The sequence below is a fragment of the Carlito syrichta genome, unplaced genomic scaffold (assembly GCF_000164805.1).
Source record: "Carlito syrichta isolate Samal-C Ts95f unplaced genomic scaffold, Tarsius_syrichta-2.0.1 Scaffold288106, whole genome shotgun sequence".
NCBI lineage: Eukaryota > Metazoa > Chordata > Mammalia > Primates > Tarsiidae > Carlito > Carlito syrichta.
Genome location: NW_007232202.1, coordinates 74,684 through 86,996, shown reverse-complemented (window position 1 = coordinate 86,996; position 12,313 = coordinate 74,684). Strand labels below are relative to the sequence as shown.

At 61.1% G+C, this 12,313-nt stretch overlaps 1 protein-coding gene across 1 annotated transcript; it reads right to left on the bottom strand.

Annotated features, from left to right (window-relative positions):
• Positions 1–10,030: 10,030 nt before the first annotated feature.
• PSMG3 (proteasome assembly chaperone 3) lies at positions 10,031–12,107 on the bottom strand. Its single transcript, XM_008053363.2, has 4 exons — positions 12,015–12,107; positions 11,786–11,909; positions 11,387–11,630; positions 10,031–10,523 (listed from the first exon to the last, which is right to left on the bottom strand). Exons 3-4 carry the CDS (start codon positions 11,600–11,602, stop codon positions 10,371–10,373), a joined length of 369 nt encoding a protein of 122 aa, XP_008051554.1. The 5' UTR covers positions 11,603–11,630; positions 11,786–11,909; positions 12,015–12,107; the 3' UTR covers positions 10,031–10,370.
• Positions 12,108–12,313: the final 206 nt, after the last annotated feature.

Here is a 12,313-nt window from a genome sequence, read left to right as displayed (position 1 = left end):
GGGAGGGGGGGGGCCCCCCCCCCGACAGCCCCTGGTGCAGAGGACCTGTGGAATGGGCCCATCGCCTGCTCCTGGGAGGGATCCCATCCCCGGGCCTTGCCCCGTCCTGGGAACGTGTGGGCTCACGCCACGCTGGACGCGGTCACCAAAGGCCTGCTCGTGCTTGTGACAGGCCACATGCTTCTTGTCCTTCTCACTACCTGGCCATGCTGCAGCCTGGAACTACTGTCCCCGTGTGGAGATGGAAATGGGGACATCTATGCACCCAGTACCCCGAGTGGCACGTGAGGGGCGGGGCCCCGGACACCCACCGGTTCTCCCCAGCCCCCACCCCCCTGGCCCGGGACGAGCTGGGGAAGTCAGGCCGGCCCTCAGGCCCTGCCTTTGCGGACTTCCCGGGCAACTCCCGTGCCATCCCCTGGCCCAGGGCCTCTCCAAAACGCTACCCCCTCCCGGACTCAGACCGGATGCACTGACATTCCTCTCGGGCGTCACTTCTGTCCGGTCACATCTGCAAGCCCCTCCACCCTCCCTCGGCGGGGCCTCCAGAACTGGTACAGTGCCCCGTCCATGCTCGGGCACGGTGAGCGCATGTCCTGCCACGCGGCGGTCTCTGGGCCGTGGGCTCCCACCCGGCCCCGGCGGGTGGGGGTGGTGGTCCCCAGCTTCGGCAGTCCAGGGGCCGCCCGGCCCTCCCACCCTGCCCTCGGGCCTGCCGGCGCCCCGCAGCAGCTCGCACGGGCAGACGCCGCCCTCTGGCGGTGGACGCTGGGGTCGCCACGATGGGCTACCGCGAGACAGGAGCCGTCGCTGGTTCAGTGGTGACGGCTCTCAAGGACCTTGAAGGGCGAAGCCTGTGAAGTCGGGCACGCACAGGGTTGGAAGGGGCCAGAAGCATCTCCAGCAACCCACTCGTGCTCCAGGTGGGGAAACGGAGGCCTCATCACCGCTTTATCTGCTTTTGGACCCAGCAGGGGATGCGGCCTCTCCAGGCTGAGAGGGAAGGACGGAGCACACAGCAAGAATCGCTGTGGCCAGATGTCAGGGCTTCCCCGGCTGGAACCACCAGGGCCCGGCTTCTGGGAGGGCTCTGGGGGCTCTGGCTTTGGGAAGGCTCAAGGTCTAGGGCCCTGGACACAGATCAAGGGACGTCCGAAGCCTCTTCCTTTCGTCAGAGGCAGATCCCCTGCGAGAAAAGGCAGCACGTTATGACAGGGAGGCCTGGTGACCCCCCGGCCCACAGCTCCGCCAGCTGGATGGGGAAGGGTCTTGGTGTCAGGCTGAGCTGGTTCATGGTCGCTAATCCTCGAAAGCCCCTCCAGCCAGGGCTGTCCCTGCTCTGATAGTGAAGGCCAGGTCCAGGGTCACTTCTGGGTTGTTCTCACAGCTGTCCAATCCCGGCATGTTCTAGTTTAGCCACTGCCTCTAGGAAGGCCTCCAGGCTCTGGTCCCTAAGCCTACAGAGTTCCATAACCTCTTGCACACTCTAGGAAATGGATTTGCCTCGAGAGCTAGCTTTGGCTGCACCCCTCATTAGGCTTTAAAGGCACTTTTATAAACTCGGAGCTCCGAAGAGAGGCCTTCTGCCATTTTTACCCACGTTTCTTTCTCTGGCTCTGTGACTGAGTCACTGCCAGAGGCAGCCTCGGCTCTCAACCCCTTGTCCTGCCATGGCCTCGACCACCTTGGCCGGCCCCTTTGCCTCTCTGGGCCTGTTTCCCCATACGCAAAGTGGGTCCAGCCCAAGACCTAGCTGAGCAGGAGTCGCTAAGTGCTGGCTCACTTGCCCATCCTCTGGGCCACACTCCCCACCTGGCCTCCTATGCCTCCCAGCCCTGCTGTCTCCCCGCCAGGCTCTGTCCCCATCACACATGCCTCTTGGCCCACATCTGGCAGATCCAGGCACCACCACACTTCCCGCTACATCCCTGTCCTAGGTTCCCGGTCATTCAGCAAGGCAAACACTTCGGAGTCTCGGCTGTGAGGCCCAGCTCTGCCATTCCCCAGTGGGTGTCCTGAGCCTTGGTGTCCCCACCTGGAAAACGGAAGCAGGAATGCCCACCCTGCGGGGCAGTTACGCAGACGGTGAGGTGCACAGCACGTGCACACAGGCGGCGCTGGCCGCCTACCAGTGACCCGCCTGCCTGGCACGTGATCCTCCCACCTGAGTTCCCTGGGACGGGCTTGTCCTCGTTCCTCTGGCTGTGGCCTGGTTCTGCCCCTGCTGGTGCCTCTAGGTTGCTTCAGAGCTCCCCAGTGGGTTCTGAGGCTCTCTGAGCCTGGACAGCATCTCCCCGCTTCCTAGTCCCCCAGGCCTGGCCCACTCTGGGCACACTGATTGCCATCTCAAAGGGAAAAGGGTCCCAGGGAGCGCTCAGTCCCGTCTCCCCTCGCCAGGAGGGCCTGGCCCCAAGTCCCATGGGGAGCACGTGTGTGTATATGGGGACAGTTAGCTGGAGCCCCTTCTCGCCCCAGCTGCCTCTAGGCGACCAACTGATGCGGACCTGTCAGACGGGGGGGGGCGGGGCGGGGGCACAGTGGGGATGGGACGGCAAACCTGAGGAGGACATTCTCACTGGGGCCGACCCATCCGGTGGGCAGCCTGCCATGGGCGTACAGAGGCAGCACCAGGGCAGGCGCATCGTGTCCAAGCCTCACTTCCGGCCTCAGAAGTAAGGGCTCGCTTAGCGCCCAGTGGCAGGGCAGAGCCACACTAGGCCTTGGCACCCCTGTGTTCCTCCTGCCCAAGGTGTCCCCACTGTCCTGCTGCTGACATCTGCCCAGGTCTAGAGGCGGAGTCATGCCCAACCAAGCCCTTCACGCCCCCCGGGGCCCTGGGATAGATCCCCACTCCTCCTCATGGCCAGGGGGCAGACTCCAGGTCACTGCCTGGCCTGGGCTCCCCAAGAGCAGGGTGGTCTTGGCTCAGTGCCCCATCCCTGCCTTGCTGGGGACACCTGGCTCTAATGAGGGGAGGGCACCCTTGCAGGTGTACAGACCCCTTCCCACTTTGGCAGGCAGCGAGGGCCTGATGGGGCAGGGCCTCTGCGGTGTGACTCAGTCTAGGTTTGCACGAAGGTCGTGGGACCTGGGGCAGCCCGCTTTGCCTTGCCCTGGGGTCAGACCAGAGCTGTCCCCACAAGGCCTCCCAGGACCCTCGGAGCAGAACCTCATACCAGGGCGTGGCCTGTTGCCAGCAAGAGACTGGCAATGTGACGCTGTCCCCAGCCCTGAGCCCACGCAGGCAAGGGAGGCACTGCTGTGCCAGACCTGGGCCTGTGGACTGGCCAATTAGTCAGGGTCTGGGGAAGCAGCGGCAGGGCCCGGCCCCTGGAGGGAACAGGGGAGAGGCGACCATCCTGCAGCCTGCTCACTGGCTTGTGTCGCAGCCCACACCCAGTCACAGACTGGTTGGGCTTGATTTCCCTGGCGGGGACAGGGTACCAACCACACCCCTCGCAGGACAGACCTGCCTGCCCGGATCCTGGCCGCCGGGCATCTGACCACTGTTTACTGTGACCAGGTGTCTGTGAGCTAAGGGAGGCCAAGACGCCACCCGGCCAGTCCCACACCCTGTCCCTTAGAGCCCTGCACTGGCCTGGCCCCTGCTGTTGCTGCCTGGTTCCAGGCTGACCCCTGCCCGGGCCCCTCCCAGAGCGCCTGCTCCAGAGGAGACGGGGCGGGGTCTCCCCTCTCCCTGCCACCTTCCCTAGCGCCTGTGTCATCCCTCAAGGCTTCTGGCAGCCCAGAGCAGCCTCCCTGGGGCCCGCTCACTCAGCACCCTAGGCCGGGCTGCATCACCCCAGGGACACACTGTGGAGCCTGCAGAGGTGACCGGGCAGGTGGCGCATTCTCACACCCTGGCTCCCGCAGCCCACTGTCCCCCGAGGGACTCACCTACTGGGGCCCCATGAAGCAGCAGGAAGCACGTCCCAAAGCTGTGGCCCTGAGTCAGAGAGCACCCCGCCCCGGTGTGGGCATGGGGGTGCCCAGGGCAGGGCCCCGTGGAACCACACATGCAGGCAGGAGAGGGAGCAGCGTCAGGGCTGGGGGTCTTCCGCTCGAGCCTGGAGGGCCTGGATGAGAAGCCCGGTGCAGACCCCACCACCCTGGAGCTCCTTCTTACTCCCTCGGGGCCTCCTGGGACTCCAGTTCCCACCTGCACTCCCGCGCCCCACGGGGCAGGCAGCACCGAAGCCCCCTCACCTGGACGGGCGCAGCCCCAGCGTGGGAGCAGGCCTGGGCCGCACGCAGTGGTGTCTGCAGCCTTGGGCCTCAGTCTCCCCGGCAATCGGATCCCCAGGCACGGGCTGTGCGGCAGGTCAGGGTGGTCCAAGCAGGGGCTCAGGTTGGCCCGCCAGCCGCTCTCCTTGGAGATGCAGGCCCCGCACGGGAGAGCCGCCTGCCTGGCTGGGCCCGGGACTTGCGGCTCCACTGTCCCCATCAGCCTGGTGATCCAGTGGCCGGGTGCTACCGAACGGGTGGCCCTTCCCTCAGCCTTGAAGACCCTCAGGCTGCCCCTGCTCTGCCTGGGCCCGTCAGCCTGGCCCCAGGTGGGCCGTCCAAGAGGCGCTCTCTTCCCATCCTGACCTGCAGGGCTGGCCTGGGCCTCCCGGCCCGCACCTGCGTCCTCCTCCAGGCCTGCCTGTACCTGCCCCAGAGGAAGCTGCCAGCTCTGGGCGTGCACCCGAGGGAGACACCTCCACCTGGAGTGGGGGCAGGAGCTGACCCTGTCTGGTTGCCAGGCGGCCCTGTGGGGTCTGGCAGGGGCCCGGCCCCTGGGAGATGGGACGGGGCAGGGCTGTCCTCAGAATTCCAAGGAGTGGCTTTTCCCCCCAGGAACCCCCGCCCCACTGGAGGGCATGGGGCCCCAGCCTGCACACGATTCCCCTCCTGGGCGTGGGCCCCCTACACGCGTGCACGCACGCACCACACGGCTCACCTCCGAGGCACCCTGGGTCCGCTGGGTCGGCGGGGCTACGGGCCTCCGGGCCTGAAAGGGGCAGCCTGCGGCACAGCCCCTGTGGCGCTGCCCCCTCCTCACAGCACCGGGCAGCCTGGGTCCCTGTGACGCGACGGCTCCTGAGAAGCCCTGGCCTCTCCCCAGACCCAGAAAACTCCTGCCAGCCCCGCCCGGCCCCGCCCCGCCCGCCCGGCACACTGCGATGCCTGCCTCCCCCACTCGCCCAGCTTCTAGGACCAGCATGTCCCCGGCAGAGCTGGGGCTGCAGAGTGTCCACCTTCCGGGTGGGTCTGGATGTGCCACCACACACACCTCACAGGGCTGGCACCGACCCCTCCAGCCTTCCCTTGGCCACGCCCCCTTGCTCTTCTCTGGGGCCTTCATCCTCAGAGCCTGTGTCTGGAGCCTGAGCTTGGACCCGGCCGACTCACCCAATAAGTGGACGAGCAGAACATGAGACGCCTGCCGAGGGCCCCTGTGGGCCAGGAACCGCGGTTCCCTCCCCAGCAGGGGAGGACAGGGAAGAGCTCGTGTACAAGGAGGACGTTGAGGCTGGGAAGTGCAGGCCACTAGCAGGTGGGGGTGCTGTGGCTGGAAGGCCTGCCTGTCCCACTTCAGTCCTGTGCAGCTCTGGGCTCAGTCTTCCCATCAGTGCTGTGGCCTCAATGGCCCTTTTCCTTCTGGGTGGTTGCAGGGTTGGAGATGCACAGGCAGAGCAGGTGCGTGTCTGAGCCCTGACTGTGGAGTCTGTGAAATTCTGCTGAGGGCGGGCATTGCTGCGTTTCTTTTCTCAGAGACTTGTCTTTCCTCCTCTTCTCTGTCTCTCTCCTTCTTCCTTGTCCTGTGCCCAGCCAGGGGCAGCTGCTCTCGCTCTTTTCGGGGTTGTCCTTACACACCTTCATGGGTGAGAGGCTCATGGCTCCAAACAGCCCACCGTGGGGGACTCCTGAGATGCTCACACGCCATAAGCCAAGCTGCACAAGCCTGCCTAGCGCTATCCTCACACTTGACACGGTCCCATGCCTGGCTGTGCCTGTGCCACCTGGGCAGTGGAGCCCCGAAAGCACAATCCTCACGGACGTCCCAGACTTGGCCTTATTCCTGACACGTCTGCAACTTGCCCAGGCCCTCACGCCCCGATCTCTCTGGAGCTCATGAGCCCTTGCGCCAAACGTGGCCCTTCTCCCCAGGCGAAGCGATGCCAAACTGAAAGCCAAGCCATGGGGCCCTCTGTAGCCACTTCCCACGTCGCCGGTCTCTCAGAGACCTCCTTCCTACGGACCCCCATCCTGATTTCGTGTCACTTCCAGGCGCTCAAGACAACAGTGCGGCCAACAGTGCTCCCCGCGGGTGCCCGTGTGCCATGCTCTCCGCAATCATTTGCTGTAACTGGGTCGGGGAGTCCAGGCTCTGTTTATCCCCTGGGGAAGCTGCTTTGAATGGCAGTGCCCCCGTGCCCCGGGCTCTGCTCCAGAACAGGGCCCCATGTGCACTCAAGGGAGGGGGGACACTCTGGGAGGCCCACCTGCCACTCAGCAGAAAAAGTGCAGGATGCCATGCTGTACTGGTGTGAGGGCATTGCCTTGGAGAGGGAACCTTGTCGGCTGTATCTGCTGCAGGGGCTGGGCACCAGCCCCTCGTTCAGCATTGACACTGGGCCACACATCATGGGAGGTTGCAATGACTGTGTGGTTGCTGGGTGAGTGCCGTTCCACTTTCAGGAGTAGTGTGCACACAGCAATCAGTCCTATCTCTCTGAGGGAGCCCGGCCCACCTGAGCTCAGTGGCTGGGGGTGGAGTGCCCAGCAAGCCAAGGGCCTTTCATGTGGGTCTACCTGATTTGGCAGGCAGAGCAGCCCAAAGGTGCTGGTGGAGATGGCAGAAGTGCTCAGTTGCAGCCTGACATCTCTGGGCAGCTGTAATAAGCTACTTCAGGTCACCAGGGAGCTCAGTTTCACTGAGCTTCAGCACTCCCTTTGGGCTAGGCCACGGGACCCTGTAAGTCACAGGGGCTAAGCTGTGTGTACATTTGGGCTGCCACTTCTTTTTTTTTTTGAGTTGGAGCTCACTTGGTCACCCAGACTGGAGTGCAGTGGCCGCTCCTGACCACTGCAGCCTCGACCTGCTGGGCTCCAGTGATCCTTCCGCCTCAGCCTTCCAAGTAGCTGGAACTACAGGCACGTGCTACCACGCCCGGCTCATTTTTGCTTTATTGTAGAGATGAGGTCTCGCCAAGTTGCCCAGGCGGGTCTCGAACCCACGGGCTCAGGCAATCCACTCACCTCAGCTTCCCAAAGGTGCGGGATTACAGGCTGAGCCACCGAGCCCGGTTGGCTGCCACTTCTATCTGCCCATTAAGGTGGTCACAAGGACATCAGGTGGCCTGGCCCTCAAGAGGTCCTAGAGCAGACTGCGTCAGGCCAGCCAGAACCTCAGGGCAAACTGACCTTGGCCCTGTGAGGATGGTTTCCTTGACGCAGAGCTGCAGTGCAGAAGGGAAACCCATGCAGATCACAGAGGAGCTGGTGACCGAGGCATGGGGGTGCCAATCCCAGCTTGGACACTCAGGAGCAGCTGTGTGGCCTCTTTGCGCCTGTTTCCTTGGCTGGAAAATACAGATGGTCAGACGTACCTCACTGGGCTGTGCTGAGGATTAAACAGTCTCCACTTGTGCGAAGGGCGATCCCACAGCCTGGCCCCGGTGCTAGGCTGTGAGCTAATTCTATCATTACCTGTTTAGGGACCAAATCAGAAAACAGATGGACCTGAATTTGGACTCTAATTTAAGCCCCATCTACACTTTTTTCCCATTGGTTAAATTTAGAGTGAGGCCACAGCTCCTCACACAAAAACATTTGAGATATCCATATCTATCTATATAAATAATATATGGGATCATTAAATACATAATATATATTTGGGATTTTGTTGGGGTTTTTTTGGTTTTGACAGAGTCTCACTATGTTGCCCAGGCTGGTCCCAACTCTTGGGCTCAAAGTAATTTGAGTGTAACAAAGTGCTGGAATTACAGGCGTGGGCGACTGTGCCTGGCAAAACATCTGATTTTTAGATGGCAAGTGTGAATAATTACAGGCTAATACTTAAGGAAGAGACTCCTGCCTGAGTGCTGGTTCTGAGATATTCATCTGCTGATGCCACACCCTGGCTTCTAGATCAAGTCTGTGAATCCCACAGGACCTCTCACTATGGCAGTGACAGACTCCCTGCATCTGACCTGACACGTGAGCCACCTGCAAGGGCTTCACTGTGCGTGGACAGCCTTTCCCCTTCTTCCACTGATCCCTCTGTGGCCTGTGGGCTTGGTCCTCTAAGAGGCTGATCCAGTGGGATCTGATATTGGACCCCGTGAGGGGAGCTACCGTGGGAGGGGTGCAAGGAGGAGCCGGGGAGGTTACAGGTGCCAGGCTGCAAGGCAGGAGGAGGCAGGTGGAAGCCCTGGTCTGGGAACGGGGGCAACCCTATCTGGGAGTCCTTGAGCCAAAGCTGGCCAGAGTCTTGTCTGCAGGGCTGGGCTTGCCTCCAAGCGCCCTCGTGTCCCCGTGGCACGCCGATCCCACAGGAGCCCCGGCAGCTGGCCTCTCCTGGTGCTGAGGTTGCCTTGGGCATTTTCAGTCTGTGATGACAGCTGGCCCGATGGTCCCTTGGAGGACACAAGATATGCAAAGGCAAAGGCTATGGCTGAAGGTGACCCGCGTGGTGGGTACTCTGGTGCTGGGCATACAGCAGGCACTCAACTTACTGAAGAACGAGCTTTTGAAGACAGTTTTCTTCAGTCCTGTCTTCAGCAAACACCCTCTTTTCAAATGGATCGGTGGTTTGAAATAGTCCTTCCTGCCACCTGTCTTAGAAGAGGGCTTCTAAGATTAAGAGACAAAAAGCATCCCCTCTAACTATATGGACACAGGGATGCCCTTGAGGCGCTTCTGTGCATGTACCTAAGTAAGCAAATTCTCGACTCCCAAAAGGGATGCTGGAGCTCACTCCATCCTGGAATCCTACCTGGTTTCTGCTTCGAGACCCTGGTCACTTGACTCAGGCTAGGAATGGTGGCTCACACACATAGGGAGGCCAAAGTAGGAGGATCTCTTGAGCCCAAGAGTTCAAGACTAGCCTGGGCAACATAGTGAGACCCCAACTCTACAAAAAGACAAAAACCAAAAACCATTAGCCAGGCATGGTCCCTGTAGTCCCAGCTACTTGGGAGGCTGAAGTGGGAGGATCACCTGAGCCCTGGAGGCCAAGGCTGCAGTGAGCTGTGATCATACCCCTGCACTCCAGTCTGGGCTTCAGAGACCCTGACTCTTAAACAAAACAAAACAAAACCTGTCACTCGACTTAACGCTCCAGCTACCTGTTTTCTCATGAGACTGGAAAAGAGTGAAACGGTACCAAGACTTGACCTTCTGGCATCTTTCTGACTCTCAACTCTCTGTTTCCTTTGCTGTGGCTGAGGGAGGCATAGGTAGCACCCCGGTGGACCCGGGATACCACGCGCCAGAGCATACATGCCACCCTAAAGCCAGTCCCCACCAATATCGCTCCTCACTGAGCTCAGGAGTGTCCTGAGGCTTCTGCACCCACGCTGTGGAGGCTGCATGCTGCCCACCTGTTGTCTCACCTCAGCGATCCCCGACAAGGTCCTATCCTGGCTGTGCTTCTTACACCTTCTGACCTTTGTACATGCTTTTCCTTTGCCAGAAACGTCCTTCCCCACCATTCAGGATTCAGGGGCTCCTGGGGCGGGGCTCCCGGGGCGGGGCTCCCGGGGCTGGGCTCCACGCTCAGCCCCACCCAGCACAGCAACTGGTGCGCAGTGGGAACAACGTCCGCTGAGTAGAAGCAGCTGGTGCCAGCTCTCGAGCATGCCCAGGGAGAGGGCCAGGAGAGGGGGCAGGACAATGTGCACAAGCCCACACCTGGGATCGCCTCAGGCCCGTGGTCCCCGTTCCCCTACATCTCTCTGCCAAGCAAGTTTTCCTCCCACAAAAGAACGTTAAGTGAACATGTGCTGTGCTGATGCTTCTCAGTACTTTTAAGGAGGCAAAGTTTTCTGGGACACACGTTTACTTTTAATAAAAAGGAAGTTTTCTCCTCCGACCAAGGCTGCACGTGGAGGGCACAGGCTATGCCTGCTGACTTCCTCGATTCTCAAATGGAAGCACGATCTGGATCCAGTGAGAACCAGTTACAACACCCAGACATATCCACCCTGTCCTCCATCCACAGGTGATGCTGGTAAGCCAAAAGCAAGTCTGCCTGAGACAGGAATGTTTGTTCTGACTTCAAGGGCTTGAGCCAGAGAAAGTTCCTCCCAACTGTGAGGGAAGGAGGGTCCTCGAGGCACAAGTGGGCATCCGAGTTTTCCCATGGTCCTGCTGACTCCACATCACCACACCTGGCACACCCGGATCACCTCCTTCAAGGCCTTTACCCCCTCCACACTCTTGTCCTTCATGGCCATGGCTAGCAGGACCGCTCTGTTTCCAGCTTCTTGAGACACAAACGCTACCAGGTTCTTCGCAAAGACATGGATGAGGGGCTGGTGAAGGGAAGGGAGGAAACCACTGTAACTGCAAGAACACTAGAGCTTTTCTTTTTCATTTTTTGTTTTTGAGTTGGAGTCTCACTCCATCACCCAAGCTGGAGTGCGGTGGCACGCTCACGGCCACCCCAGCTGGGCTCACGTGATCCTTCTGCCTCACTCTTCCAAGTAGCCAGAAGTACAGGCAAGCGCGACCACGCCCGGCTAATTTTTTTGGATTTATTGTAGAGACGAGGTGTCATCAAGTTGCCCAGGCTGGTCTTGAACCTGTGGGCTCAAGTAATCCCCTCACCTCGGCCTCCCAGAGTGCTGGGATTACAGGCTTGAGGCACCACACCTGGCCATTAGTGCGTTTCTTAATGCTTTCATCAAGCAGCCCTCAGGAACCCAGACTGCTGCCCCCACTACCATCTCATCACCCCACGTGGGGTCAATGCGACGGCGACTCAGAGTCTAATAAGCACTCAGAACATTCCGTCACAGACTGCTGAAGAGGGACCACCACATTGATCTACGTGCCTTCTGCCTTCCAGCTCTCCTGGCTATCTCTAACCTGAAAGGACTCACGAGAGAAGCTGCAGGGGGATCGCACGGATGATCTTTCCAGAACAGAGCCAGGGCAGTCACTCGTTAACATAACGTATCAGGACAGGGTCAAACTGAGGAGGGGGCCACACACAAAATCAAATGCAGGAGGGCTGGGAAGAGCCCCTGCCGAAGGCAAATAGGATCCCCGCAGATGCACAGAGGCCCAGTAAACGCTGTCTAGGCTTGCCCACCGGATGCTCTGTGTTCTCACTGACACATCACAGCCACGGGTGGGCATCCCCTCCCTGGGGGTCCCTTCCTGACCACTTTACCTCATCCTGCCCAAGGAGCACTTTTGTGGTGAGCACCGGTCTGCTGAGGTCGCCGGCCACGCTGCTAGGCTCCAGGGAGACCAGGGTCCCCATCTTCCCGAACTGGGTCACCACCACCAGGATGTGACTGCTGAAGGCTGTGCACACCACCTGCGTGGGGACCCCGCACACCACCTCGGTCTTCTGTTTCGACAGCACCAGAGGTTTGCTTTCCATGGCCGGGTCTCCTTGACGGCAGCTTTAACTTAGGTTAAACAGAAAAACAGGAGGCGGGGTTACCAGCAGTGTCAGATCCGCCCGGGGGCTCCGGCATCAACACCGAAACACAGGGGGGCTGGGTTCAGAAGCAGGAGGCGACCCCCCACCAGGCTTGGCCTGGAACTTCCTGGATGAGCACACCGATGTTAAAACGTTCGTAGGGCTGGGCAAGCGGTAGTCCCGGCACTCTGGGAGGCCAAGGCGGGAGGACGGCTTTAGGCCAGGAGTCCAAGATGAACCCAGGGAACCCGGCCAGACCCCGTCTCTACAACAACAACAATAACAATAACGAATTAGCCGGGCGCGGGGGCTCAGCCTGTAGCCCCGGCGAGGCGGGAGGGCCGCTTAAGCCCAGGAGCTCCAGACCAACCTGGCGACCCAGCGAGAAGCCCCTCTCGGTTAAGCAAAACAAACCAGAACAAAACGAGACCACAAACCACCGCGTCCACAGGCCAGGCAGAGACGGCCCGAGCGGCGGTGCCTGCCGTCGCCTCCCGGCCCGGAGCGGACCGCGGTTCGGGCCGCCACGTCGGAAGCCCCGCAGGCCGCCGCCCCAGGCCCGGCCCGCGAGCGTCGGCCTCGCCCCACGCTATCGAGCAGCCCCCGGGCTCCCACGAGGCGAGGGCCGGTCGGGCCGCCGGGGACGCGGCAGCCGGGGGACGCGGGCCG